General features: G+C 31.5%; 2 protein-coding genes and 1 long non-coding RNA gene across 4 annotated transcripts in view; 2 read left to right on the plus strand and 1 right to left on the minus strand.

The window, feature by feature from the left end:
• The window catches only part of LOC132727013 (ficolin-2-like), a 49,329-nt gene that overhangs the window by 14,744 nt on the left and 8,498 nt on the right, over positions 1-26,087 (plus strand). The gene's annotated exons all lie outside the window — the stretch shown is intronic.
• On the minus strand, positions 765-25,644 carry LOC132727009 (procathepsin L-like). 2 transcript variants are annotated; one of them, XM_060712420.1, is made up of 9 exons: positions 25,487-25,644; positions 24,370-24,497; positions 16,398-16,503; positions 15,460-15,618; positions 14,898-15,021; positions 13,980-14,080; positions 13,230-13,390; positions 12,248-12,358; positions 765-1,277 (listed from the first exon to the last, which is right to left on the minus strand). In XM_060712420.1, exons 2-9 carry the CDS (start codon positions 24,495-24,497, stop codon positions 1,178-1,180), a joined length of 990 nt encoding a protein of 329 aa, XP_060568403.1. In that variant the 5' UTR covers positions 25,487-25,644; the 3' UTR covers positions 765-1,177. The 2 variants fall into 2 exon arrangements, with proteins under 2 accessions (XP_060568403.1, XP_060568404.1); XM_060712421.1 differs by lacking the exons at positions 765-1,277; positions 12,248-12,358 and adding an exon at positions 12,364-12,449.
• LOC132727010 (uncharacterized) lies at positions 17,737-20,275 on the plus strand. The gene is made up of 3 exons (XR_009625280.1): positions 17,737-17,863; positions 19,698-19,811; positions 20,123-20,275. It is a non-coding gene; the product is annotated as an uncharacterized LOC132727010 (long non-coding RNA).

The following is a 26,087-nucleotide window of genomic DNA, read 5'->3' on the forward strand; positions in this document are numbered from 1 at the left end:
GTCTCCCTTGTATATTTAAAAACAAGATGACAGTCTGATTAAGTAGTTGTTTCTCAAATCGAAAGGAGAGGAAAACCTTCCAGCATAATAGTTGGCAAAAGACCTCACCAGTGGATACATACTACGTCGTCGAGCATTTCGCAGGTGCGCGATGACGTAGTATCCCACCATTGCTCACGTTATCTTAGGAAACTAGCGCGCACATTATAAGAAGCAACGGCATTCCGTTAGATAGAGTGGTAAACATTTTGACAAACATGTGGCAATTGGAGTTCTATTGAAGGTGTATACCAGGGTTACATGTAGACACAAAACACGTTAAAAATTACATTATCATTTATTTATGTAAACTTTGCATAGAAAATGATATATGTACTACATGTAGAAACTTATTGTGCCATTAATTAGAGTTATTTCAGAGAGGAAAGCAAAAAAAAAAAAAAAAAAAAAAAAAAAAAAAAACGAAAAAAAAAACGTGTTTGATAGTACGAGATTTGAAGGAAGAGATTTAGTAGGAACCGGCTTACTTTCAGCGAAATCAAATAAATGTATAGCGCTTAATACTTAGCAATTTCTATACATATGCCAAAAGGTGACATTGCTTTGCAATTGCCTTGCGTTGAATCAATTAATTAAATTATTTATATCCGTTTTCACTTTCATTACAGTAATGTACGCATTATGTGTATTTTGTGATTACATTTAGCAAAATACTGTATTTTGACACATTTCAATAATAGTGTGAGCACAAATTAAAGCCAAACTTATCGTTTTCTCATTTATTTTCATCTAGATTCTAATCTCTAATTTGCAAGGTTTAAGAAAAAGTATTCATTTATTTTATTTCTTCTTTCTAGACTATTGATTTGACAACTCGCGCGTAAAGTCCTTATCTGTCTTGCTTCTGATCGGAGTCCAACATTCTTTTTAAATACACAAGAAAAGACAAATAACGAAGAGGTAATCAAATGAAATGTAAGTTTGCAAAACATCGGGTTTCTAAAAATAAACAAGAAAATGGTGACATCAGAATCATGAAGATCTATAAGTGACGTCATAACAAACATGATCCATCGTGGATATTGATATGGAAAGCAAATGTTTTAAGATATAGATTATTTGAAATGAGTTGCAAAGCTTCTGCCGTCTGTATAAGTGACACATGATCCTATGAAAGTTACATGATGGGAAATGTTGCCATCGATGCGATTCCACATTGGTTGTTTCTGTTTCGTGACATCATTATGTAACCATTCTGACCCCAGCTTTCGCCCCAGCTGTTAACAAAAAAAGAAGAAGAAATTAAGAATATCTCTCTCTTTAAAGGTCCTGTATGCTGTAATTAAAGACGTAACAACGCCTAGTAAGTGAAATTTTATATATGTATATAATTATTCTTCTTTATTTTATGCTTTTCAGTGGATTACTGATTTATCCGTGAAAATTATATTTGATAATTTCACAGTGAAAATTATCAAAATATAATTTCACACTTTTCAATGACGAAACTACTTTTTTAAGATTTTCCCCATGTGATACCTCAATTTTATTTTTGCTGACAATTCTGACAATGTCAGGCTGTGTAAAGAAAAGGCAAAGCTGAAATTGATAAATAACTTAAATGTCAAAAGTAATAAAAAGAAGAAAACTTACTTCTATTCATTCAAATTCCAATCACCAAATTTCGTCTCTAAATTTTTTTGTTTCATTTTTACAGTCTGAAAAATCCATTCCTTCCCCATGCAAAGCTGCTCTTGATGACATTTGGGCATATTAAAGTATCCTACGAGCAATAACTGCCGTATGCTTTATGAAAAATTGAAAAGCATTGACAGCCATCACTCGAAAAATAAGTAAAATAACCCAGCGTTCCATGAGCAAGCTTCCAAGTTTGTCATATTCCTAGCTCCTTTTTTGAATGTTTTCACATCTATCAACACGTTTTTTTGTCTGTTACAATCCTAAAAAAAGTTTTCTTTCTTTTAAAAAGGTGTATGACTAACAAATCCAAATTATATCCTTCTGAATCTTACACAATTATTTTCCTCCCATGAAATACACAACTTTAAAAAATGGCTGCCGTTTACATTTTACAAAGCCAGGTCTAATATAAATTCGCAGTAAGTAACAGGAATATGGATGGATGGTTGGACTTTTTCTCCTACAAGAATTGTCCGTTTTTATTATTAAAACAAGCGATCATTCATACTTTTTTAATAAAATGAATAAATATCACCGTCATTTAACGTTGATTGGCGGACTTATTTTTCAGCTCAAGACTTCTTGTTTTTAATGAGAAATTCCGACTAAATGGGGCTCTCAATGGGGAAAACAGATTTTAATATTAACGTTAAAATTATGGAAATTTCGTTTTAACTTGTTTTTAAGCATAAAATAAAAAGAAAATTTGTTTGTTTGTTGTGTAAGATGTAATTTTATTTCATCTCGTGAACTATAAAAACAGTATTCTCACTCGTGGCTACGCCACTCGTGAGAATACTGTTTTTAAAGCCCACTCGATGAAATAAAATTTCATCTTACACACAAACAAACAAATATCCTCTATATAATAATTTCCAAACATCCAAGAATATGTTAAATATGTACTGAAAATGTTTATACGCATTATAAGTAATCTTTAGAATATATGCATTCATTTCTAATTGAAAATTTGGCTTAGACTTTATAGCAAATAAAATTTCTAATTATCTCCCTTTATGTACATGAAATGTAAATTTCTTAACAAATAATGCTTTTTGGAACTAACTAAATCTTCATTTGAGCATCATATTTATGATATAACTATAAAAATTGTATGTTAAAGGATCTTTAACAAATCATATATGTACATTGAAGTATGGTCTTACTGAAGTTCTGATAACATGCAAATTTATTTATAAATAAAATATGTGTTTTGGAAAGAATATGAAATAATTCTTATTTTTCTGTTAAGGACTCCGTGGCTGAGTGGTTAAGGTTGCCGACTTGAGATCACTGGTCTCTCACCACTGTAGGCTCGATCCTCACTTGGGTCGAAATCTTTCATGTGAGGAAGCCATCCAGCTGGCTTGCGACAGGTCGGTGGTTCTACCCGGGTGCCCGCTCGTGCCTGAAATAATGCCCGGAGGGGCACCTGGGGTCTTCCTCCACCAATAAAAGCTGGAAAGAAATCGACGAAAAAATCTCGGCGGGACGCTCTAGGATGGCCCGACATGAGTGTACGGTCGCCCATATGGACTTTCCGGCGGCGACCTTAAATCAACGCATTAAAAAAAATGTTAAGGACGTATAATGTAATTGTATGTATGAAATTATAAGGTCATATCAATTAATACGTAAAGAAGATCTCATTTATACTGTACATATGTAATTAAAACCGCGCATATGTAACTATGTAATTTTAAACGGTATATTTGTAGCTAAAGCGCTTTATATCTTCATATATTAAAGGGAAAAAAGTTATATATGTAACTAAACTGGTAAATGTGTGACTAAAACGATAGATGTATAGCTAAAACGTTATACATATAACTAAAACGACACTTATGTAATATAAAAGGCCCATATGTTGCTTAAACAAAACGGTACATATTTAACTCAAACGTTACATTTGAAACTAAAACGGAACATATGTACAAAGAGGAAAACTATATATATATCTAACTAAAACGGTACATGTGAAACTGAAAGTACATATAGAATTATGAATGTACATATTAATTTAAACGGTATACATGTATCAGAAACGGCATATATGTAACTTAAACGGTAGATATGTAGCTAAAACGACATTTATGTAGTATAAACGGCACAAATATAGCTAAAACGACACTTATGTAGTACATGTAGTATAAACGGCCTATATGCTACTTAAACAACACTTATGTATCTAAAACGGTATATATGCAACTGAAGGTACATTTGTAACACAAACGGTACATATTTATCTTAAACGGTTGATATTCACAAAAGGATAAACTGAACATATGTAACTGAAACGGTACATATAAAATCGCGAATGCACATATCAACTTAAAAGGTATATTTGTAACTAAAACGACACATATGCAATTAAATTGTACATATGTAGCTAAAGCGGCACAATTGTAATATGTAATTAAGGGGTCCAGATGTAACATAAACGGTACATAAGTAATTTTACGGTATTTATGTAATTAAAACGGTATATATGTAACTAAAATGATTCATATGTAGCGAAAACGGTATATTTGTCACTACAATGGTACAAATGCAACTGAAATTGTTTATATATAGTTTAAACGGCGCATTTGTGACAAAAACGATACATATGCAACTTAAATGTTACATACATTTATATAGCTAAAACGACACTATTGTAACTAAAACGGTGTAATTAAAAGGTACAAAATGTAACAGAAACGGTACATAAGTAATTTTAACGGTATTAATGTAATTAAAACGGCAAACATATAACAAAGGCAGCTCGTATTAACTAAATGAGTAAATGTATCTACCACGGGTATGACAATAAAAATATTTAAAAAAAACTACAATCGATGCATTTAATGGGTTTTCACCTAAAGTATATGAATGCTGAAACCAATTCAAAGTTTTAATTTTATTTGGAAATTAGTCATGAATTTTTTATCAAACTGATAATTGTTTCGTATATGACTTCTTTATTCAAAGTCCTTACTTTGTTACAGCCGACAACTTATATATCACTGGCTTTACTTTATAACAAAATGCCATGTTTTACGTAGAAATAAATGGTAATCAATCATTTTAATCAACAATTATTTTTAATGGCTGCAATTAAAAATGTGTTTTAATTAAGAGGACGTGTGCTTATCAATATAAAATGAAATAAAATTATTTTAATGAATATATTTAAGTGTCTTTGATTTCAATACTGTGCAAGTTGGGCATTAAAAACAGTTTACATCGGTGCTAGGGAGCGTAAAAGGCGCTTAAAACAGACTCGATAAAATCGAGTATGAAATTTAAACATCTTTAAATATTTGTCTTTATCTCCTCCTTTTTGAAACATGATTTTAATGAAACATACACACGTTTTAAAAAAGCAAACTTAAAAATTGGGCAATTAGTCTGTACTGTTTTACATATACAGTGTAACCTCTTCATGGTGGCCTTCTGTAGAGCCGGCAATGAAACCTTAATGATAATAGAATACAATCTTCCCAAACTGAGATTCAATGATAAATTTAACCTCTGTAGAGCAATATTTCTCAGAAACGTTCAACATATTTTTCTTCTAAAAGGGTGTTTGTTCTGCACAGGTCTTACTGTATACATGAATCCGTTGCATGATCAAAAACAATTATATACAAGTACAAATGTTGCTGCAATGCAGCAATTGAGAGGCTCCGCGCAAAAATATGTGCTCATTACAGATACCTTACCAAATTATTCCTACGCACAGGTCATGTTATATTCAGATTAAGTACTATTGTAGATTTTTTCCGAATGTTTTGTAAACCATTTTTTGCATAATTATACTTATCTTATGCACTGTCCATAAAAAAAAAAGAGGGGAAAAATATTTAGTATAAAAAATGCTTTCACTGATGCCTACCTGGTAAGGAAAGTAATTCCATTGAATACAAACAAGGCTTACAAGACTTGTAAATGTTATGTGACATGACTGTACTGTGTTCTGTTTCAGTAACAGAACATAGATGATAGAAATATCAAAGTCTGTTATAATTGTAACAAATATACAAATAGTAACAAAAGGGACTAATATTATAATATAGTAATATTACATGCATATTTTTCATGTCAAATTTAAAAAAATGGTTTCTTTCAATACTGAAAGTAGAACACACGCTGGAATGAAAAAATGGGATGAATTTCCAAAAGACCAAATTCAGGATTTTTTTTGTTTGTTATACAAGCGTTTCATGGTGATACAGTCTTTATCAATATAATAGAAGACTGTTACCTGAATGTTAGGTAGGGATGAGGAAATTCACTAATACCATATTCGTGCGAGACAAAGATATGGAAGCTATTTGACATTGGTGATATATAACAAAAACTATTGTTAATTAATTTTTAGGGAGATCAATATATATTTTTTTGTTGAATTGCTTTTAAACCATTCATAAAAAAACATTACACTTCATGTTCAAACTGCAGATCAAAGTTTCTGTTGTTGTCATGATATATATCTATAGCCTTTGCTTAAGGTGATTCCGCTTTGTCAGCCATGTTTGTTTTAACTAAAGTCTGTCCAAAGTGCATGTAGGCCAAAAAAATCATATAACAACAAAGCTCTTATTGTAAAATGATGAACTATTTTAAAATACACTTCCAGGTTTATATTTTAAGGACAATTATAAACAAAAATAAAAATGATAACAGTAAGAATATTTACCTTGAATGTGCTACATTTCTGAAGACCAAAAACATTCTCTTGCAAATGTTTATGCACATTTCATGAATGGCAAAATCCTTTTAAAAGTCTGTTTTAGTGCCAACAAAAGCTATTTTTTGCAGCAAATACAAAAATCATTCAAAACTTAAATCCAAATAAATCAGTATCTCATGTCCTTCTAAGCACATGGCCTCCATTATTTTTGTAAAAAAGTAGTGCAAGAAAACAATCATCATTTATAGCCTTATGAACTACAATTAAAATGAAAACACAATCTAACCTGTGAAGTGTGTCTGTTTGTCATGTACACAAGAAATAGGTAAATGATGTTTATTTTCATGGTACTACTTTTTTTACACATGTCATGTAGGCCATGTTTTTTCAAGGTCAGATAAACTACTTTCCTAAGATTTATGTTTTTTTTTAAGTTTTTTGTATTTTCTGCAAAAAATAGCATTTGTTTGCACTAAAATAGACTTTAAACTGGATTTTGCCATTCATGAAATGTGCATAAAGATTTGCAACAGAATGTTTTTGGTCTTCAGAAATGCAGCCCATTCAAGGTAAATTTCTTATTGTTATTATTTTAATTTTTGTTTAAAATAGTCTTTAACCCATAGAATTGGAAGTGTACTTGCAAATGGCTCATCTTATAACAATGTGAGCTTTGTTGTTATATAAATTTTGGCCTACTTTCACTTTGCACAGACTTTGTGAAAACAAACTTGGCTGACAAAGCGGAATCACCTTAATGAGGGTCCATCCGCTCGTAAGGCTACAAAATGCAGCTTTCGCTGTCGAGTACGGATCCCCGATCATGTCACCAGACGTACCATTATCACAAAGTGGTATGCTGTACCAATGACGCATGTATGTATGAAAGTTAAAGCTTAATGAGGGTCCATCCGCCCTTTCGGGCACAAAATGCAGCTTGCGCTGTCGAGTACGGACCCCGGATATGTCACCAGTCATGTCCTTAAAGAGTTAATTTTGAAGCACAAAATGGTGATAATTTACCTCCATGCAATTTCCACGGAGTATTAGCCAAAGATATGAATTTTGAGCCAAAAGAAGGTCACTGTACGGCGGTCAATGAGAACCTAAATGTACAGTAACCTGTGACAATAGGAAAGGTAGGTGTTACCAATGACGCTAATGAAATGTAACCTTATATACTAAAGTTTAATTATTTCAAAACAACCAATATATCAACATGTTATTATTATCCCCCGCCGAAAATTTTCGGCGGAGGATATAGAAATACTCTCCGTCCGTCCGTCCGTCCGACCTTCCGTCCGTCCGTCCTTCCGTCCGACATTTTTGTCCGGAGCATATCTCTAAAAGTATTTGAGTTATCAACTTGAAACTTCATAGGTGGATAGACCTCATTGAGGAGTAGTGCAGTGCACAAGAATGATAACTCTACCTTGCATGATTTTTGAGTTATTGCCCTTTGTTATTTTTCAAAATTGATTTTTGTCCAGAGCATAACTCCAAAAGCCTATGAGATATTAACATGAAACTTCATAGGTGCATAGATCTCACTCAGGAGGTGTGCAGTGCACATGAATGATAACTCTACCTTTCATAATTTTTGAGTTATTGCCCTTTGTTATTTTTCATACCTAATTTTTCACCAGAGTGGAGCATAACTCAAAAAGTGTTTGAGATATCAACATGAAATGTCATAGGTGGATAGATCTTATTGAGGAGGAATGTTATATGTGGATAGACCTCATTGAGGAGGAGTGCAGTGCACAAGAATGATAACTCTACCTTGCATGATTTTTGAGTTATTGCCCTTTGTTATTTTTCAGAATTGATTTTTGTCCAGAGCATAACTCCAAAAGCCTATGAGATATTAACATGAAACTTCATAGGTGCATAGATCTCACTCAGAAGGTGTGCAGTGCACATGAATGATAACTCTACCTTTCATAATTTTTGAGTTATTGCCCTTTGTTATCTTTCATACCTAATTTTTCACCTGAGTGAAGCATAACTCAAAAAGTGTTTGAGATATCAACATGAAATGTCAAAGGTGGATAGATCTTATTGAGGAGGAATGTTGTGCGCAAGAATGATAACTCTTCCCTATACAATTTTTTGAGTTATTGCCCTTTGTTTTTTTATGCTATTTTGTCCAGAGCTTATCTCAAAAAGTATTTGAGGTATCAACTTGAAACTTCAAAGGTGGATGGATCTCATTTAGGAGGAGTGCAGTGTTTAAGAATGATAACTCTACCCTGCATTATTTTTGAGTTATTGCCCTTTGTTATTTTTCAAAATTAATTTTTGTCCAGAGCATAACTCAAAAAGCCTTTGAGATATCAAAATGAAACTTCATAGGTGCATAGATCTCACTCAGGAGGTGTGCAATGCACAAGAATGATAACTCTACCTTTTATATTTTTTGAGTTATTGCCCTTTGTTATTTTTCATACTTAATTTTTCAATTCAATTTTTTTCTCAAAAAGTATTTGAGGTATCAACTTGAAACTTCATAGGTGGATAGATTTTACTGAGGAGGGATGCAGCACACAAGAATGATAACCTACCCTGCATTATTTTTCAGTTATTGCCCTTTGTTATTTTCATTCATCAGTATTCACATAGGTTTCAAATCTGTTATCACTATAGCCATCAGTTTTCATTACCAAAAGACCTCTTAAAATAGAATTATTCTGTTCTACTACATATACATTCTTCCAATGAGCAAACACATTCGGCGGGGGATGGCCATGTTGACATGGCTCTTGTTAACATTTAATTTCATAAATATAAATTAAAAATAATTATCAAAAGCAAAATTGTTAAAATCTTTTGCCTGAAATCTTCTTTATATTGACAAATTCAATCACTAATAGTATACTTGATATGCTGTGTAAATGTATTTCAAAATGTAACAAATTATAATTTCATGTACTACTAAAAAAGGGAAATAACAAATTTATAACCTAAGTGTCAAAAATCAAAACATTTATGGCTATTTATAGCTTTCGAATTTATGTAACAGCAGAACTGCTTTCCGGTTCTCATTCATTAATATGAAATGCTGCGAATCACCGACGGGGAAACCAATATTGAAATCGAAAGGAGTTCTTGAATGCGGATTTACTTTTAGCTGTTAATCGAAAGGATTTATTGCTCAAATCCGGGCCCATGGACAAAAAAGAATAGTAAACACAAATAGCTCCGCGCCTATGGGCGCGGAGCAATAATTCATGACTTGTTGATAGAATCATTTTCAGTATTTATGACTTTGCTCAAACATATAGTTTTAAAATGAATATAAATAAAGTAATTAAGCCCGCACCAAGAGATATTAATCAAAACACTCTTGAAATCATTTTGTTTTCAATGCCACATATGACTGCAATATAGAATTTCGCTTATTAATTAAAGTACAGCCCGAGCGAAGTTAATTTTGATAAATGGAATTAAAAAACAGATGCATATTTCAAAACGATTCGTTTTCTCAAATTACTCTTTGCCATTCTAAATACAAGTAAATCACAAATATATGAGTTTCAAAATGGCCTGATGACTGAAATATTACATTTCAGCTTATCAATAATAAATGTTATGAAATTACATAACACTTATTGCACAAATGAAGTATAGGTTCTATGATATATAACTGTTTTATGAGGCAATTGTATTATATTTTGTGAAAACAGTTTTGAACAGTTTATCAGCGCACAAAAAATTCAAACAATTACTTTTTACTGTCATTCGATCAGTATCGGAATTCCTCGACTTTTATTTACCACATTGAATTTAACAGTGAATACAAAAACTGCTCACGTCACCATATGACCTAGACTGTGTCGTTGCAACATAAAACCCATTCAAAACAAAATTAAAGTTTTCATTTCTGAGCGTGCACGTATATATAAAAATAAAATATGTATACGTGATTGATATAAAAGCTATTAATTAACGGAATCATTATTTCCATTCGAAGTAAACATAATTATGTCATTTATATTTCATACTGATTTATGTGAACCATTCTTGCCAACGAAAACACTGCCATTAATCATTTTATATTTACTTAGTTTCCACTTTCTGTTTTTCCTTCTTTTTATTCAAATTCAAATAATTTATTATTTACTTGCGCACATGTTGAAAAATGACTTAATGGTTACTCAGACTTTGTCATAAACTTATTTACAAAATTATACAAATCATACAGAGGGCAAATCTCTATTCAGGTTAATATTATCACAAAATAACATGTCGTTCGATCTGATAGTCGTGTTTTCTAGCGGAATATGAATTTCAAATGCGCAAAAGGCTTATACTGATTTAAAAAGAAAATATGCGACGCGCCAAGTGATCTGACGTAAGACGAATAGGTCCTTCTGGTTTACAACAACCCGGTAGATTATGATATCAAATTAAGTTGTTTTTTTCAGTTACAATAGTTTTTAACTTCTACAAAATATAAGCTACACCCATTAAAAACAATCAAACCACAACATCATCAACAACAAAAAAAACTACAAGAACAACAAAAAATATTAAATAAACAAAAACAAAACAAAACACAGAGTTCACATCATGGCGTAAAATGTTTTCATTGTTAGAGTTCCAGTTTTCATTGACAATTATCCACGAGCTGTTCTTTTAAACCTTGTTATACAAAGGAATGCCACTATTATACAGAACATGTGGTTACAACATATAATGTGCCAACTGTACGAATTTTAATTACACTTTCTTTTTAGTTACACACATACCGTTTTAGATATTATCGCCTGATTTGGAATTTTTCCCTTGTTCTTACTAACCCATTATACTCAGTACACTTCAATGAGCATTTGAAAACTGTATTGATATATAGCAGTACAGTTTTTTAATTGATTCATATAGGAAAAAAACTCGACTGCTATTGAGTTTTTTTCGCACCTGTTATATATCAATGCAGTTTTTTCACAGAGGCTTCAATGGGGCAGTGGTAACGAACATTCCCATTAGCAAAAAAAAAATGGTATTAATAAAATAAAATAAAATACATAAATAAATACAATGAAAAATATAAACAAAGATAATTAATGAAATGAAATTTACTCTCATTTAATCGAAAGGTACATCCGCTGAATGAATTATTTCCAATGAAAAAAAACCTTTTAATCTTGAATCAATATTGGTAACAGTTAACAATCCGCCTCTAACATTGGATGTCTTTTGTATATATCACTTTTTTTGCGGCATCGAAAACAACTTGAAAAAACTGCCTTATTATAAATAACTGTAATGTAGCTAACGATTTACTCATTTACCTATTTACTTATTTATTTCTTTCACAAAAAAAGAAAACATTGTGCCCTTGCGATAAAACAGTTATAGTATATAAAACTCGTTAGTTACGAGGATGTGCGACATCTCCGGGTGTTTCTGCAAAAAATTGTCTCGGCCTAACGGCCTCGCCATTGTTTAGCAGAAATATCCCTTGATGTCACCCCAGCCAGTGTTATATCCTCGTAACTAACTCGTTTCATGTACTATTACTATAATTACTTATTGTAATGCTTTGCCGTCAAAACAATTCTAAAATGTACGCCAATAGCGTAGCAAATTGGTAATTTCCAGAACGATATTTTTTCAAAATCTTGGGTATTAGATTATTTACAATCACTCATCCTTTATCGATATATAATTAATTCCGGTCCGGTTATAAACGGTTAAAAGTTATTGAAAACCGAAGATTGTGAAAAATAACGTTTTGAAAATGTCCGATATATTACGATATTGGCCGATTTTATATAATGTTTTTGCGGGAAAGAATCGAAGCACCTGAAATTACCTTAAAGTAATGTTCCCAAAACGAGATTAATTGTAATGGAAAACAACAAATACCTGTTCTTTACGAGCCAGTAGTCAATGTTGGAGAGACTGCCATACCCCACAACAAGTACAGCATGATTAAGTTTAATCGGTGAACACATAACTTCGTTATAAACTCCAGATCTATAAATAGAAAAGAAATTCTAGGCTTACAAATATGAAGTCTTTGTCCTACTTATTCGGTGAACACATGGCTTCATTATAAACTCCAGATCTATAAATAGAACAGAAATTCTAGGCTTACAAATACAAAATGTATTTAGTCCTTGTCCTACTTAAGCGGTGAACACATGACTTCATTATAAACTTAAGATCTATAAATATAAGTAAAATTCTAGACTTATAAATATTTAGTATTTGTCCTACTTATTCGGTAAACACATGACTTCATTATAAACTCAAGATCTATAAATAGAAATAAAATTCTAGGCCTATAAATATTCAGTCTTTGATCTTCTTTGTCGTCAAATGAGAAAAGCCTACATTTGAATTTTTTATATTCACTCAAAAGGCGAATACCGTGCTACCGGACTGAACAGGAAAATGATGAATTTTAGAACAGGATATTTGTCCCGGTAACGGTTAATTTTCTTGTGCAACTACATCACTGTACATATACTAAGAAATGAGACTCTAACGTTCTACACGGGAAACGGACAAAAACCCTCCCGCCCTGTTATTTTCAGGGGAGGGTTTCTGTACGCTCAGTCAGTTTCACTGGAGGGTTTTTGTCTGTCTAGTCATTTTCGATGGGGGGAGGGGGCCTTTTGTCCGGAAGGGCTTTTGTCCTACACTCGTTCTTCACTTGTCGCAAATAGTTGAGAACTGGTCAAAGCAGTTCATAACAGCGCATTAACCTAAATTGAACAACTTTTTCCATGACGACGATATAAATAAAACATACTTTGACAAATAAAACTAATAGGAATTTTAAAGGTTGAATAGGGCTTTAAACATGATTTTAATCTACGTAGAATTAAGTGTTATGATATACTTGTAGAACTGGAAGGAAGTGTGGCTGGCATCTATGGCAACAGAGATAGGACCCTCAGCAGCTACAGCAGTTTGCAATTCCGTTTCAGATCCTGCTTTGATATCCTTGCAGCCTTTCGCAGCAGCTCCGATGTTTTGTTTATTGTACTTACATGGTCCTTCCTTGAAAAATACATTTTGGAATTTAAATACAAGTTTAATAATGCATATAATTATCTATATATTGGAATTTTGATATAACTATTATAATGAATATGTAATTAACTAAATATTGAACATAACAAGTGTTTACCTTTGAAAACATGTTCTCATATCATTAGATGGGATAAAAGTGTTTACACTGTTAGATTACTGAGCTACTTTTAAAACACTTCAAGAAAAAGTCCAAGTCATATTATTTGTCAAGGTTGTAACTGACATAAAATATTTGTTGTACATATATTCTGTCATCTTTCACTAGCAGAAAGACAAAAACATACAAGTAGCGCCTTTTCACAAGTAAGAAATCGACAGCAAACCAAATTCACCTGTATTGTCCTTTCATTTAGCACCTTGTCATTAGTTGGAAGTTTAGAGTTTACTTGGTTACTTGTTATCTCCTTATCATACGGCGCCTTGTCACAAGAAAACGTTGACAACATTTTACATTCATTTGAGAAAACAAGCAATTTGATTTGCTGTCTTTTCCAGAATGCGATACAACTCCGTTTTCTTTACTACTGAGATTTGATAACATAAAATGTTTCGTTACCTTTCCAACATACGGATATGATGCCTCAGTATCAATTCCGCCATTTTTGATGACGTAAGCAAACGCTTGATCCATTAAACCGCCATTGCATCCATCGTTTCCTAAAATGTTGTAACAATAGAATTATAAAATATGTTAACCTCTCTAAAAATTGCTTCCGTATATTATTTGTAATAATTTATAATTAGTTATTTGTAATTCATCTAATGTTCAATAATTGTTAATACTGCTCTTTCGTTATGTTCATTCTCATTTGGCAGTCCTGATTCCTGATTCTAACGTACAAAGCTGCTGCTAATTCTTGAATAAATTTAATAATTTCATTTTCAAGAGATTTTAGATACACATTTTCTTTGCATTGTATTGCGTTACGTTACGTTACGTTGCATTGCGTTGTATTGTATTCTTTTGTTTTGTATTGTATTGTATTGTATTGTATTGCATTGTATTATTCATAATATATATGAATCATAAGTTTTAATTTTTTGATGCATATTGGACGGTGACGTCGTACAGAGACAGAAATTTGGTGTGAAAAAGGATAATATTCTATAATTGTATCGTATCGTATTGCATTGTATTGTATTCCTCATAATAAGAGGCACTGCTATCATCGTATGAACACACAGAATTCTACATTGGGTATAAATTGGGCGGTGTCTTGGTATAAATCAGTCGGTAATAGAGTTGTAGTGTATTGCTTTTATTACATTGTATTGTATTGAATTGGATTGTCGGTAATAGAGTTGTAGTGTATTGCTTTTTATTGCATTGTATTGTATTAAATTGTATTTGACTGGATTGAATTGTGCATAACAATACGGCGTTTATAATTATTTAGATTTAGAATATAGAAAGAAAGGTTTTAATCTTTCTAGACTAGGTTTGTGTTGTAATATTTATTATTTTATTTCCTACCTTCACCTGTTGAACAATCTATCAAATTTTGCTCGGATAGGGAAACTAGTTTGCCAGTTTTCTTGAAGTTTTGTCCTTCGAGGGAACCAGTGCTTGAGAATGACCAGCAAGATCCACATTGACCCTAAATAAACAAAACAAAAATAATAAACACTGTCACCATATGATGAAGATGATAAAGAAGAACTGTGTTATATTTATGTGAAAATATCAGTGAATTGCATTTTGCATGAAATAAAAATTGGGCTGGATATTATCAAAAAGTTGCTCCCTAAATGAAAAAAGCATTACAGTGACAAATGTTGCAGATGAAGAAATACAATAACTGTGAAATGGTTGAAAATTGCACCCTCTCTTTAAGTTAGCATACTTATCTGTTTTTATAAGGTTTGCTTGAAACAAACACTGGGCTGGAGGTACTTTACTGTTAAAGGTGACATTTGTTACCTCCCCTAACAAGACAATGCTTACGCTTTGATTGAATATGTCAGTTTGTTTTAGCTGAAAAATATGTGTTATTAGAGTCATGCTACATTATGTAAACCATATGTAAAACAACTACCTGATCTTTAACGCCAGTGACGTATCCCTTATCCCTCCAATCCACGGATGCTGGCAATGACGTCATGGATGTTTTCGGTGACATCGTATATTTCTTACAGATGCCACTGGTTACATTTTGTTTGTACCCATTCATAGTGTTAACAAATTCTGTATTGGTCTGAAAAGTAGCCATGGTGCTTCTTGGTGGATGTTATTTCCAGTAAAAATATTTCGATAATATTTGGGTGTTTTTTATGCTATATAAATGCTATATAAATTACACAGAGAAGCTTTCTGCAAGCACGATGAGAAAATGTGATGCACTCAAATGTGATCTATTGCATATTTTCTCTTTTTTATTGCATGCCTCATAAATAAATAAAGATTTTTGCAACCGTTTTCATTAAAACGCAAGAAAAATACGGAATTAACAACAAAAACAAATTATTTCAGACGCTTAACGCCTTATATAGTTTTTGTATAGGTTTAATAAAGGATTTATTATAGGTTTAATAAAGAATTTAGAGCATGTATAAAGAACGTAGGCGCTAAATGCCAAGAAATGTGCCGTAAAAGTAGCAACATGTAAACAAATAGTGTTTTGATTTCCATACAGTATTAATATATCCATTGCCAGCTGACCTAAAGGAGCAAATGACAGTTCATTTGTATGGCAAATAAGTATTAGTTTGAACTTTTAACTTGATAAAAGAAGACGTTTTCTAGAAATAAAAATGATAGCATTTCTGAGGCATAACATACCTTTATGTGCACTTATGATCTATGTAATGAATTAAAATTTCATGTATTTTTCACCTTCTTTAACTTTGTGGAGTTCATTTAATGGCGTATTCAACAAATATGATAAATACGATAAAATAGTACATAATTAATTGTAGTGAACATTACGGAAATACGTGACTTAAAATGAAATAAAAGACCCGGTATGATTATTACCATATCACCGTATTTGTTCATGCCCAAAATATATGTATGAAGTCCTCGTGTCGCCTCCATATTATGTTGTTTTATAAACTTCAAGTTATCTTCCCAAATGTATCGTCTGAAAATTTAATATTCATTAGAAAAAACATCAGAGAAATGGAAAATTTTAATGCACCGTGTTTCGTAATTGTTACGGGCTAGGGACGGCACGTGCCTGCCATTAAGACCTGACTTTCATCTATTGAGAAAAAAACATTCAAAATAATTGAAAATAGTTGAAAATGTTGTTATTAATAATTCATATTTCAATATGGTAGCAGCTCAAGGCAATAACATTTATCAAAAGAATATTCACAATACATCTTTTACGTCAGTCATTTTACGACATCAATTTAAAACGGTGTAAATATAAATAAATATCATTTTATTTGAAATAAAACATTTTTGATGACGTAGATTGTCAATATAAATGATTCAAATTCAATTTTCTTTTCGTATACCAGAAGATTAATTGGCTATCAAATCATATCATGGTACACATTATTCATGCTAATTACGTCGGATAGCTAATTGGAAACGTTATAAATTAATAAAAAATAATGGTATACTTTTCACACTCGGCGGGAATCGAACTTACAGCGATACAGGACATGTGATTTGAAGTCGGCGACTAAATCACTCGGCCATTGAACATCTTCCTCTAGAAAAATATTGTGACAAAAATGTGTGTGGAAAAAAAATCTGAAACCTCTTTTTACTAAATTGAAGGCCACGCACATTGTACAACGAGAAGATTCACGTATGATTTAAAGTATCAGTTTACAGCGTAACATTGTCATTATAACTGTGCAGGATTGCTTTATAATAAATGTAGTCTAATCTTTTTTACATCTTCCGATACTTATTCTTCCTTATACCACGTTCCCACTGTTATATATTTATACTAAAAGTAATATATGTAACAATAAAATTCGCGAGTTATCAATCTTAAAAGGACTGCCCAGCAAACACCTGACGTTGTTTCAACGTTGGATCTAAGTTGGATTTATGTCACGACGTCAAAATCCTAAATACAACGTTGAAACAACGTTGTATTTGCGACGTCGTATCAACATGTTGGAATTACGTCGATACGACGTCGGATTTCAGTGTAATCCAACATAGTAGCCTTGATTGAGTTACTTCCCTTTGTTCTGATTTATAAATCCGATAGGTGGCTCTGATTTCAGGTCAATATAATCATTGGAATTTTGTAATTCTTTTTTTTCACATCCATTGTATATTTTTTTAAAAACTGTTGTTATACTAGACCATAAAAGGAACAATTTCATTTATTAATAATAAATAAATTGAAAAAAAAATAATGGAAACTTGATGAATTTCAAAACGAGGCTACAACAACAATTTGTTTTCAAATTCAAACAAAGACAAAGGAAGGACATTATGCACATCATAGAAGACAATTCGCATAGTGAAAAGTAAGTGATATTTTTGATGGTAGATAAGTATTAAACTTACTGCATGCATAGTATAATAACTGAAAAATTATTAGTTACATTAGGAATATAATTATATTTTCATGATATTCAACTATCTCAGTTCTAAACCAGTTAATTAATGTAGTCTGATTCGCCCTCATTTAACTCATACTTTGGGATTCAATTGATATATAAATTGTATGAAATTCTGTCAAACTTTTTGTTTTATTTGTGTTGTCATTTTAAGCCAAGATCCCTACATGACCTTAATCTCTCTAATTCGATTTATCAGATTAATAGACTAGATAACAATAGGTATTTCACCACAACGTATTTGTTAACAAAGGAAAACCTGTCAATATTTGAGATTTAATCTACTTTTATTAGTCCCCTACCGGTTTACCGGTCAGTCCGCACTCACAGGAGAGTAATTATGTGGCTAGAGGGACAATAGGTTCTCTTTGATGTCATTCATTCCGGAATGCTTTTAAGTGGCTATTTTCTTTTGCGTGGCTAAAAAGAACAATAGAGAGAACAATTGAGTAGCCACATAATTACTGTCCTGTGAGAACGTCCGTCCGTCTGTCCGTCCGTCATACCGTCCGTCCACAAAACTGGATCCTGCGATAACGCAAAAAGTACTGAAAATATTTTAATGAAACTTGATATATGGACAGATGGCAGTATGGAGATTATGCACGTCTTTTTCTTTTCTTCCTATGTTGAAAATTCTGGTTGCTATGGCAACAAATAGACTGAAAATATGGCAAATTTTACACATAACCTGGATCCTGCGATAACGCAAAAAGTACTGAAAATATTTTTATGAAACTTGATATATGGATAGATGGCAGTATGGAGATTATGCACGTCTTTTTCTTTTCTTCCTATGTTGAAAATTCTGGTTGCTATGGCAACAAATAGACTTAAAATATGGCAAATTTTACACATAACCTGGATCCAGTGATAACACAAAAAGTACTGAAAATATGTTTATGAAACTTGACATATGGGTAGATGGCAGTATGGAAATTATGCACATCCTTTTTTATCTTCCTATGTTGAAAATTCTGGTTGCTATGGCAACAAATAGACTGAATTTCAAGATTTCTGATTCTAGTTTTTAAGTTTTTTCACTATAAGTTCTTTATTTCTTAAGGTATTTTCTTCAATCTTTAAATATAAGTTGCTTGTCATCAACCACATCATATGTGACAAGGTTTACAAGTCTAGCACAAAATGTATCAGAATTACCTCCCTTGAACTTAAAATGTTCATGAAAAAAACATTGTTTTTTTTTAATAACTTCTTTTTCTGAATGTATCTACTTCAAACTTCATATAAATGTTTCTTATTGTCACTCAACATTTGTGAGTGTTCAATACTCTAGCAAGACTATTTCCAGAATTATGCCCCTTTTGAACTTAGACTTTTTTTGAGAAATTGGTAATTTTTACTCCAACTTCTTCAATCATGATAGGATTTTAAAAATGTTATATTTTGATAACAGGGATGTTTAAAAAATAACTTTAGAGTGTCCTTCAGTCTGTCTGTCTGTACATAAAAACTGTTTCCTTTGATCACTTTTAAAGAACTTTTTCAACAAATTTACTTAAAATAGGAACCTAAGTGAATGGCCAATGGCCCTTCAGAATGTTGCTTGGGCTCTTACCGGTAGGGGACTTATGGATTGCTTGCAATACTATGATAATTGCTTGTTCAAATAGATCTACATGTAAAAGGTCAAAGTAGGGATCTATCAATACATAAGTATACTGTCAAAGTAAATTTATAACTTTTTGTCAATAATCATTGGGTTTCGTTTTTTTTATAGACTGACACTTAATTTTTGTGTGATGACAATTAGCTGATAAGATTGTATACATGAACAACAGTCGACAGAAAACACCATTTGGACATAAAAGAATGATAAGTGCATCAAATTAAGGTAATATATGGATTTTGATTTTGTTATTTACTGTAATTTCTGTTTTGACATAATTAACTGTTAATCAAAAGTAAAATTATAATAACGTGAAATGTCTTATGATTGAATTTGCACCTTAACATGTTACTGTTTTGCAAATAACATATATTTGAAGTGACAGTTTTTGAGTGTTCTACATCATCAATCGACATCTGATTTTTATTTATGATATGCTAGGGTAATCTATTGATAATGTTATTTTTATTTAATATAATCTAATTGACCATTTTGGTTGTTATGTACACCTATTTATTTCTGTTTCATTTTTGCAGTTTCAAGGAAAACAAAACAAGTTGAACCTCAAAACAAGTTTGACACAGTGCCTTCGTAGATGAAAATAATCAGGATCCAGTGGTGGACTTTTAGTGTCTCAGAATTATTCACATGGAGGTGTATATCTCCAAATTAAATACATTTAAGTTAGTTTTGAAAGAATAAAGACAAAAAATTACCTACTTTCTTTAAATGTGAATATTTATTTATTGTTTTGTGTTACACTTAATTTTGACAGAAAGGAATATTTTCCCTCACTTATCCGATTTGTTACTGATGAAATCAACTGCAAAAGATAGCTTTATGTTCCATGATGATTTCCATTTTCTATGAGTTATTTAAAAGAAAACCTTTTTAAGCATGTTGTAAACATTAATACTTTAATTGACATATATTGTAATAGTTAATGTATTCTGTAGACCTTTAAATGAAAATGATTTGTTGACTGTTGTTTGTTATAATTTGGATTACAAAATGTGTTTTATTGTATTGACTGAAAGAGGTCGGATAAATGTTGAACTTCAATTTTGAAAAGACATGTAGCTCTTTTTTTTAAATTTTAATAGTTTATATACAATTTATACAATTTATAAATATCAAACTTTATTTTATCATCACTATAAATTTTTAAAAGTGAGTCATTTTTGTGATGTTATACAAATGTGTTGGAAATATATATTTACTGTTTATTAAGTTTTACATGAATAGATAAATCAGAAACTGTGTTAAACATTTTGTTTAATTGTTTTTATGATCACTTTCTAAAATAATAAAATCACTTTACGAGTATAGAAAGTTTTGTATTTCTCTTTATTTGGGAATCATGTTGGAAACTGGTTGGATTCACGTTGGGAATAGGTTGGTAAGTAGTTGTATATACGTTGAAAAGAGGTTGGATTTAAGTCATTTTATGACGTTGGATTGACGTCGGACTCTGACGTCTAAAAAACTTTCATATACAACTAAATTCCAACGTCTATCCAACGTGGGACTCTAACGTCTGAGCAACGTTGAAACAACGTCATGTGTTTGCTGGGTGGTGTCGCTTACGCGGACAATGTACGGAAAATGGTCTGAAAAGTACTTACCCTACGAAAATCAACGAACGAAAAATTAACGGAAACATACGAACCGTTAATGGGTAAAATACATTAGATGATTAGATGTACAGTCGACTCTCGTTATCTCGAAGTCATCGGGACCGTCCAAAGAATATCGAGATAACGAAATGTCGAGATAAACAAATAAGGGTTTGAATAAGGCAGAAACTGATTTCACAAAAGACATGTGCATACCTTATGTCAAATAAACTATGATTTCCCATTGTCTTGTTGTCATAGGCCTAGCCAATATTTAACAAAGTAACAATAGCGGATGTTTACCAGCGGAAATACTTGTGTCTGTGATAAACACATATAGTGAGGTTTACTCAGTAATACATCGATATGGTGAAAACATTGTTTTCAGGGCGGTCGATTTGTTATATATCGGGTCTTTCTCGAGATTGTTCGACTGCTTATTGATTTGGTGGTGATGTTGTTAAACAATATTGCAACGATTGTGTTTCTATACTTACTATTTCATTTACATTTAAAGTCATATTGAATTAATACAGTGTTCGAATATTTATAAAGAACGTAAAATTCACTCATTTTGGACATAAGTCAATCAACTCGCTAAATATATTAACTTTTATAAAAACAGCTTAACTTGTTACAAACATAATCATCATTATGAAACGCGCAATTCATCAATTATCGTATAGTTTGTGTTTTTCACACGTCTGAAGGGAACAGATGAAAGAAAACTATTAGTCTAGATAAACAAAGGATAATAGTGTGAAAATAACTGTTGGGGCTGAAATATTACATCGAGATACTGAAAATATCGAAATAAAAATATTGAGATAAACAAATATTTCCAATATAGATAAAGAAGGAAGAAAATCGGGACTTTCAAAATTTCATCGAGATAACGAAATATCGAGAAAAGCGATGTCGAGATAACGATAGTTGACTGTACATTATTCTGTAAAAATCTCTTTTTTTCTTATTCTTTAAAGAGGCCAAACATGTGTTAAATAATGTTTTGATAATAGGTTTAGAGCATGAAACATGCTACAAAGCTGACAAAAGTAGTGCTGAACATGCAGTTAAGTGTCATTAATGTAGCAAAATATAAAATAAGTAGTATTTGGACATACAAAATTAAATTAATTAAATCAAATTGGCAACGAGCAAAAGAAGTAAAAGATCGTATTAAGAAGTTCATCTTCGAGCCAATAAGTGCATTTTGAATTGTAACAACTTGAAATTAAAAAAAAAATAAGGAACAGGAATGGTAGCCTATCGAGGTCTTAATGTACCTAAAAACTCTTCTAAATATAATGTTTGCTTTTTTATAAAAAACGGAAGATATCAAAATTACAAACGAAACCGACACCTGAATGGAAGGTTGTAAAGTAAGTTACATTTTACCGCATTTCAGAGATTGTTTCGTGTTTAATAAATGTAAACCCGGAAGATTTAACCGACAGAAAATTATTTACCCGTAGCAAAACGAATTCAGTCGTTTGTCATCAACATGTGATATGAATGACATATTATACTATTATTCATGTAAGAAATATCAATGAACAAAAGACTGGTGTAGACACTTCAACTTCATGAATTTGTGATTTCTTCTTCATAAATTCACGATTTCAATTTTACTTCAACTTCGTGATATCACGACTTCAACTTCGCGAATGATTTCAGTTTAATGAAGTTAAAATTGTGAATTCGTTAAGTTAAAATCGTGAAATCATGAAGTTAAAATTGTGAATTCATGAGGTTAAAATCGTGCATTCAAGAAGCTGAATTTGTGAAAATGAAATCGTGAATAAATTATTCATGAAATTGAAATCTGGAATTCGTGAAGTTGATATCGTGACTTCATGAAGTTGGAATCGTGATCCGTGAAATTGAAATCGTGAATTCACGAGGTTGAATTCGTGAATTCACGAAGTTGAATTTGTGAATACACGAAGTTGAATTTGTGAGGATGAAATTGTGAATTAATGAAGTTGAAATGGTGAATTCGTGAAATAAATCGAGATTTCTTATGTTAAAATTGTGAAAGTTGAAATCGGGAATTCATGAAGCTGAAAACGTAAATTCGTGAAATCGGTATGTTATGTTGAAAACGTGAATTCCCGAAGTTAAAATTGTGTATTTATGAATATGAAATCGGGAGTTCGTGAAATTGAAATCGCCCTGCTACTCTTTCGGATAGACACCTCAAATTGTTTGCCAATGTTAAATTTGATTTTTTATCAACCCAGAAAATCGTCAACTTATATTTTAATATTACTGTGTAAAATATCGTTTTTTTTTCCCGTTTATTTACGATAAAGTACGATTATAAATGAATAATAAAAGAGAGTTTTGTATCGCCATTAGAGACAAAGGGACTTGAGAACTTTGTAAATGTGAAGAATGTACGTTTTCTTTATATTTTGATATCTATAAATCAATTTAATAACATAGATTTTACTTAATTCTTCGTTCTACCTTTAGGTAAAAGACACACAATGTAATCAATCGGGAAGTTTTGAAGTGAAAGTGGAATTTTCATAATACAGGTGGTGACGAAGTAACATATCAGAAAGTGACCTTGTTACATACGGACAATAACGAAGTAATGTTGAGTTATGCCAGGGTACAAATTTATTAAGACTAATAGAAGAATGACAGACAGTCGGACGGACGGACAAATAAATGAAAAAAAAATGAACTCATGACGTTGAATATTGATCCACATGCCCATCAACGTACGTTTGACCGTTTTGACTCCGATTTCTAGGTATAAGTATCGACAAGTATATTTCTGAAAATGCCAAGCAACCTAAATTGTTTGACCCCTATAGATCAACACGTCTTTCTAAACATGATCGGCAACCTAAGTTTGACGCCTTTGACTCTGATCTTTTAGTACATAAATCAACCAGACTTTCTTATCATGATCGGCAACCTAAATTTGATGCTTTTGACTCCAACCTTTAGGTATATAGATCAAACTTGCCCAGCAACCTAAATTGTTTGACCCCTATGACTTCTATTTTAAGATAAACGGATCACTTATATTTCAGAACACGCCAAGCAACCTATTTGATTTGATCACTTTATCTCTTTGATGCTATTCATATAAAGGTAGAGAAATATTTCGTATATTTTTCGCGTTATCATTGGAGTAATAGATAACTTACCGTATTTTCTCAACATGAGGCTCATACTGCTTGCCATACGATGACTTGTATAATTCCCATTCGAGGTCCATGATATCAAACGACCAAGATGTTGCCAGAAGACATCCGAATACAACCGCGTAAAGCATCTGCAAATTAAGAAATTCTATGCTCATTATTGAGTATATTATTTTAATCACTGATATTTATTAAAATCTATGAAATTCTTACTGAACATGTCTATTTTCAATTTTGCAGTGTTGGGATTTCTTTAGGGATTCTATTTTTCTCTCTTGAATAAAAGAATTAATAAACTATGTAAGCTGCGTTTTTTATTACAAGTCAAATAAAGTTTGATGATTTTTATAACAAAAACTGCCAAGCTTTTTTAATGACACAATATTTCCAAATTGTGACCACCTATAGTGTGTAGAATTATAGAACATAACATATCTACATGTGTATCAAAACATGTTTATTTTATATTGACTAAGAGACTGTTTGGCAAAATCAATACTTTCTAATATCAAACATGTGCACAGTATAACTTTATCATATCGTATATATTAATATTTTGATGATAAGCCCTTAAAAGGCATATTTAACCCCTCACACAATGGAGTAAGTAATAATTATATATAAAAAATGGCATCATAATTATCTTAATACTGTTTCATACAGTTAAACAGTTACGAAGTGAGCCGACTTGTTATATGTATTAAGGAATAAATGCAATAAATTTAACTGTAAATTTAAACCGGAAGTGATTAAATTTTGGTATTAGCCCATTTTTTGTTCTTTTATAATAATCATATTATTTTTTATCAATTTCATATGAATTGTTTCACATTTACATCTAGAAATCTAGGCAGTATTTTAATACCAATTCAGTAGGTAAAGATTTGAAATTACACAATATCATTACTCTGTGTATTTACTCGATATAACAATGTTCGTTTAGTTTAAAACCTTTTAACCTTCTGCAATGAAATAGTTTCTTGATGAACCATTTTATTACAACACTACATCATTACACATATATAATAAAATATAATTCTTATGTATTTAACAGAACTTTTAGATAAGATGTTATAAGAGAAAAAAATCAAGACAAAAAACAACAGTTAATCAAAATTACCTTTAATTTCCGGGTATATATCTGTTTTACACGTATTAGCTATGTACTTTCAGCTTGAAGAATGATAGTTTTAGCATGTGGTATAGCTATATATTATTTAAAAATAAATATAAAGATCTTTAGACGAGGAAGTGATATTTGATACGTTTTGTGTTAGGTTTGGTTTTGCGGCGCACCTATAAAATTTAGGTCATATGACGCCGCAACAGGAAATATGATTTTGATTTACCTCGGGTGTTATAAACTGAAAGTATCACGAGGGGTTAAAATCTTCTTACCTGCTGGAGCTAATAAAAAGATGAAATCTTAAATCCGTGAAGATATTTAAATTTTTCCATTGACAATAAATGTCAAAATTTTATCTAAGTCGGTAAACAGGAAGTAGAGGAGCGACAGACCTGAACTCAAAAATCACGGTCTGAGACCACATGGCAATGCTATATACTAAATATGAAGAGGCTGTGATTAGTAATTACTGAGAAAACTGTTACGAAACTGTTCTACCATTGACCATTAACAATGTCGGTTAACAGGAAGTGGATAAGCGACAGACCTGAACACGGATCCCACAGTCTGGAACCACATGTTAATGCTGTATCCC

The sequence above is a fragment of the Ruditapes philippinarum genome, unplaced genomic scaffold (assembly GCF_026571515.1).
Source record: "Ruditapes philippinarum isolate M1 unplaced genomic scaffold, ASM2657151v2 ctg1995_1_1_1_1, whole genome shotgun sequence".
Lineage (NCBI taxonomy): Eukaryota > Metazoa > Mollusca > Bivalvia > Venerida > Veneridae > Ruditapes > Ruditapes philippinarum.